Genomic DNA, 6,000 nt, shown 5'->3' with positions numbered 1-6,000 from the left:
AAATGACCTCGATAATATTGTGAGATGGACGGGAGGCAATGGTATGATGATAAACGGGGTTAAAGGTTAAGTTGTGAGTTTCACAAATAGGAAAAGTCCTCTCAGTTTTAATTACTGTGTTGATACGGTGAAGGTATCTTTTGGGGATCATTGTAAATACGTAGGTTTTAATAAAAGGAAAGATCTTCACTGAGGTAATCACATAAATGGGATTGTATAAAAGAGGTGCGTGAGATCTCTGCACATGGCTATGATGGTTTTTAGGGGGTTGCAGTAGGTATGTAAAGGAGAAGGCATACAAGTCCCTGGTAAGACCCCAAATAGAGTATGTTTCCATTGTATGGGACCCTCACCAGGATTACTTGATTCAAGAACGGGAAAAAATTCAAAGAAATGAAGCTCGATTAGTTTTGAGTGAGGAGCGTTACAAAAATGTTGCAAAGTTAGGGCTGGGAAGATTTGGGAGAAAGAAGACGAGCTGCCAGTGGAATGTGATTAGTTGACGAATAAGTTTGAGTGGTGTCTTTAAAGGTAGGAAATACCACAATATGAAGATAAAGTTGGAATTCATGAGGACAAATTGGAGCAAATATTCATTTATAGGAAGGGGAGTTAGGGATTGCGTTATTTTCTGCAAATATTTACTTAAGAGTGTTGTATTAGAAGGGACACCTTTGTTATCCGGATTTCATTATTTTCATTATAAGGAAATATTTGCCCTTATATAATATGTAACGAGCCTGAAACATTAAATCAGGATATAAATTGAAAAGTTGTGTAACGGCGTGATCTTACCACCGACAATTTTAAGAGATGTTTATGATTCATTTGCCAGTCAATAGTCAAGTATAATCGTATAGAAGCCAGTGGGATGTGTTCCAAAATATGGCGCAAGGCAGCTCGGGTGGGACGTCTTCTCGTCGTCACGGTAGAAACGAACATGACAGTGCCTCAATATCTTCGAGTAGGTATGCTGATACGGAATGGGAAGCGAAAGAGGTACGTGAGATGTATTATAACAGCAGCTGCGAAGCCTGCTGTCAGTTACCCAAAATGGTTTTCTGCGTTGACATTGGTTGTAGCTCTGATGTAAAGAGTTGTATATATACAGAATACTTACCTGAATCGGTAGTCTGCATTAAATCATGCTAGGAATACTATTTTATTGATTATAATAATTATATAAGTAATAATTACTAACTGTCATACACATCATCTTGTGTTTTGTACACTTTGGGAACGGTTAACACGAATCAGCTCTCGTAGTGTTACTGATGATGTTCTTATCCATATAAAGAGACGAGACTGCTTACTTGCTAAACTCAAACATCCTACCCATAAGACCGACATGCTTCTGAGACAAGAATACTGCCGATGTATAGTAGAAATACAGTAACTAATTTAAAAAAGAAGACTCATAATTTGACTACTACACAAACCAATTCAAATCTCATAATAACAGTCCTAAACAGACATGGAAATTAATTTATGAAATCATTCATAATAAAAAAAAAGTAACGAATGTCTCGTGTACCACGTTAAAATTGAAAGCAAAGTAATAACTGATAAACAGGTTCTGTGTGACTCATTCAACTCCTTTTTTTTATAGACATTGCCAAAAACCTAGGTCTAAGTATTCCTGAACATAATACTGTGTCTTTCTGTGAATTAACAAGTCTTGAATCTCTCTACCTGTATCCAACGGATGTTGTAGAAGTAATGTCCATCATATCTAACCTTAAGAGTATGAATAGCTGCAGAATAGATTACATCACTACCTCACTATATATAAAAAAAAAAAAAAAAAAAAAAGCAAAGGACCCTATAATAGGAATACTGGTAGAGATCATTAATGAGATTCTGACTACTGGTATAATACCCAATAAACTAAAGGTAGCTAAAGTGACCCCCGTGTTTAACGGAGAGAATAGACAAAATCCGTTGGGCTGAGTGGCTCAGACAGTTGAGGCGCTGGCCTTCTGACCCCACTTGGCAGGTTTGATCCTCGCTCAGTCCGGTGGTATTTGATGGTTCTCAGATATGTCAGCTTCATGTCGATAGATTTACTGGCACGTAAGAGAACTCCTGGGGGACAAAATTTCGGCACCTCAGCGTCCCCGAAAACCGTAGAAGTACAGTAGCGGCATTAATTCTGGACACTTTTTAGTAATTCAATGAATATTGTATTCAGGAGTTTATTTTAGTTGAAATATGCATTGTAACTTACTATAAATTTTCAGGAAACATGTCCTAATGTCCGCTGTTTGAAAATTTATGTTAAACAATAAAAATTTAATTAAAAATTTAATTAAATACAGATAATACAACACAACAATTTCTGAAAATGACAAATTATTAGGTAAAAACATTATTGCAATGTTTTCAGTATTTTGTGGGATATCCTTTTGATTTAATCACTGCCTCGATTCTGTGCAGCATTGAGTCTGCCAAGTCTCTGAGATCTTCTGGTTTGATCGCTCTGAACCATGTAATGACGATGGCTTGTTACAGGGATCCCGTTGTGAAACCAACATTTTCAGCCTTGTCCACAAGTTCTCAATTGGGTTGAGGTCGAGACTATTGCCAGGCCAAGGAAGCACACTAATGTGATGGTCAGTAAACCATTTCTTATTGATTCTAACGCTGTGGCATGGCGCATTATCTTGTTGAAAGACGCACTGATGGTTGTTACCTTGAAATAAATCACGGATAGGGGGCAGCAATTTCAACACTTAAGACTTCTTCTCGGTACTTTTTGGCATTAATGTTGCCCTATAACACTTTCAGATGCCCAATTCCATGTCTTGTCATGCAGCCCCACACCATGACACTAATGGGATGCTTCATAGTGGCAGTGGTGCACTCGGGCAACAAGTCTTCGCCAGGTCGACAACGAACTTTATTCTGTCGCTTCCAAGGATGCTGATCTTGGTCTCATCACTCCAAATGACTCTAGCCCAGTCTTCTTGCATCCACTCCTTGTGTGCTAAAGCCCATTGCAAATATTTCTGCCACTGTATTTTGTTTAGATAGGCTTCTTTCTTGGAGACTTGCTCGCAAACCATTTTCACAAAGTTTCTGTCTGACCGTTCGATCTGGAACTTCAACCCCTGAAGTCTTCAAGATGGCATTTATATCTTTGATGCTTGATGCTTGTTGTTTTAAGGGGCCTAACATCGAAGGTCATCGGCCCCATTTATATCTTTTGCAGTACGCCGACGATCTTGTAGAGAAAGACAGCTGATTCTACGACAGTCTTGATCAGTCAATATTGGTAGTCTGCCAGTTCTTGGAACAGTTTTGGTTGACCCAGTTTCTTCATACCGCTTGCAAACTTTCCTCGCACCCGACTTCGTAGCGCCTCCATCCAACCTTTTTGCTATTTCTTCACAAGTATAACCTTCTTCGCGGAGTGTTATTGCCTTACTCCATTTACTCGGTGAGCAGTCAGCACATTTTGGTACAGGAGACATTGTTTTCAATACTGTATTCCGTCTTAACTCAGCTCACTTTAAAGAAATCTTACACTTCAACAACAACAACAATGTTTTGCTGACTATTACTCTTACAACAATGATCATAATGCTTTTTCTCACTAGAAAAAGCAATAATAATACGCATTCATTGTTTGATTTGTCGGAACAAAACAAATGACAGACTTGTTTTACAGCTGCAAAAGTATATAAAATAGTGAAATTTTTCATCGTTGTCAGTTATATCTATTTACTTATTTTTAATAGAAATACAACTTATCCCACTTTAAAAAAATGATAAATATTTAATATACATATCATAAACAAGAGATAAAAGCACAATTTATTGATTTAGTATACCACAACTTGCCTCCTTTTTGTGATGTTATAATGAATGAACATTTCAATAAAGTGTCCAGAATTAATGCCACTCCTTTATTAGTGGGACGTTAAGCAAATAACATTATTATTATTATTATTAGACAAAATCCAAGTTATTATAGGCCAATTTATCAATTGTTTCCAAAATTATGAGGACATTTGTGAAGAAAATACTTTTGGCTTTTCTAAACAAAAAGAATTTCTTCGATATGACTCAATATGAGTTCAGGGAGAGTACTAGTACTGAGGTAGCTACTCGTGATCTCGTTACAATGTTACAATCCACCATACATAAGAACAATATTGCAGCAGGCTTATTTATAGATCTTATCAAAGCTTTCGATAACGTTGAACAAAGAATTCTTTTAAGTAAATTAGAAAAGGCCGGAATTCGTGGTCTTGCCTTGAAATGAAAATTCTTCAACAAAATGAAAGCAACTTGTTACCGTGAATGACGACTGAAGTTCTGCCAATTATGTACCCCCCCCCCCCATGGAGTCCCACAAGGTTCCATACTAGGTCCAGTTTTATTTCTCAATTATATAAATGATGTTTCATCATGTAATCTAAATGGTTATATCACATTAAATGCTGACGACACCAATATGTTCTATACAGGCAAAAATAAGGACACATTTTTATTAAATATGCAGCAGGACATATTTACTCTCTTATACTGGTACCAGTGTAAGAAATTGTTAATAAATCTGTGGAAAACTAAATACATCATTATTTCCAAACAGAAAATACTTTACTCAAATAGGAATAAATTACTCATAAACGTTACGGAAATAGAAAAAGTAAATAAAGTGAAATATCTTGGATTAATTATTGATGAGAACCTGACCTGGAATGATCATGTAGAGTACATAACTAAGAAAACCGCACCACTTGCTGGGTTACCAAAAAGACTTAGGTATTTAATCCCTAAACATCTCCTCCTACAAATTTATTATTCACTGGTACATACAGTACTTGTGTGTAATTTGGTCACATTGTATAAAGTGTTTCCTGAATGAACTAATGGCGATACAAAGCAGGGCAATAAGGAACATATTTAACTTAGGGCCTACCATTATACAACCCATTAGAAGACTAGTACATTCAGACCAAAATTTTACCCGTCAGCATAATTACAGAGCTTGTATTACATCCACTCTTTAAAATATTGGAAGATAGTTGTAAATTTTCAGCAATTCAATCATATAACAAACTATCCACTGACGTAAAAATAGCCCCTACTTTAAAAAGTTTCAAACGAAAGGCAAAAGAAAATTTATGGAATAGTTACATCATAGATCAATGTATATAAACCGGTAAATGTTATAATAACCAATCATCCTATGCATTGTTACTCACTTTTAATACCAAATATTTTAAGTTTCTTTATATAATTAATGGAACTATAGAATGGTAAGGGATACATTCATTTATTTCTAACACTCTCTTTATTGATGTCTCTACTTTTACTGTTTAAGTCACCGAATTTTATCTTTCATCATCTTTATCTTTGTGTATATGTATCAGAGTTCGTAGATCCACCATTGAATATATTATTCATTGTACAATTCCTTTGTACGAGCCTTTGGCTCATTGGAAATGATTATTGCAATAAATATCTATCTAGTGGCAGGCATCCTCTAGGTAAGGTAGCTTGCTCTTCCTTAGTACCGGTAGCTATGTATACTTATTTCTTGGTCCCACATAATCTTGTCTCCTTTTGGTTTTATTCAACTGTTTAGGTACTGAAATATGATTATGGGAACATTCAAAGGCTATGATAATTGGGAATTATATTATATAAGGCATAATATTTAATCTTACAATACTTGTAGTGGTGTTTGAATTCACTTGACAATTTCTTTGATGTTCGCATATTTTCTGTTGAAGTTCAGTAACTGTAATGAAGTCAAAGTTAGTCTCGTGGTGACGACCAAAGTAGCGAATGAAATATTTATTGTAGTCAATTGCCATAGATGGAAAGCACAGTGAAAGAGCAGAGTACTGTGGTTTAATCCAGATAGACATTTTGGTTGTAGGTTTGCAGTTCTCTTGTTGTTTTCTTGAATAGTGGGACTGTCTTTTAGTGTCCTTTGGCTAATCTGCCAGGATTTTTTCCTAAGTTCAATGGATTCATTGCTCTGAC

The 6,000-nt window shown here is 35.8% G+C and overlaps 1 protein-coding gene across 6 annotated transcripts in view; it reads left to right on the top strand.

Moving 5' to 3' along the window:
* Positions 1-868: 868 nt before the first annotated feature.
* LOC136856824 (coiled-coil domain-containing protein 102A) overlaps positions 869-6,000 on the top strand; it is a 237,678-nt gene continuing 232,546 nt past the window's right edge. For all 6 annotated transcript variants that reach the window (XR_010858467.2, XM_067134976.2, XM_067134977.2 and 3 more), the window contains exon 1: positions 869-999. Coding sequence is in view for 5 of the 6 variants with exons in the window: in XM_067134976.2 (XP_066991077.1) it covers positions 886-999 (114 nt within the window). In the remaining variant the exon portion in view is untranslated. The remainder of the gene's footprint in view (positions 1,000-6,000) is intronic.

The sequence above is a fragment of the Anabrus simplex genome, chromosome 1 (genome assembly GCF_040414725.1).
Source record: "Anabrus simplex isolate iqAnaSimp1 chromosome 1, ASM4041472v1, whole genome shotgun sequence".
Classification (NCBI taxonomy): Eukaryota; Metazoa; Arthropoda; class Insecta; order Orthoptera; family Tettigoniidae; genus Anabrus; species Anabrus simplex.
The sequence above is the reverse complement of the archived record's forward strand: the minus strand, read 5'-3'. Positions and strand labels throughout refer to the sequence as shown.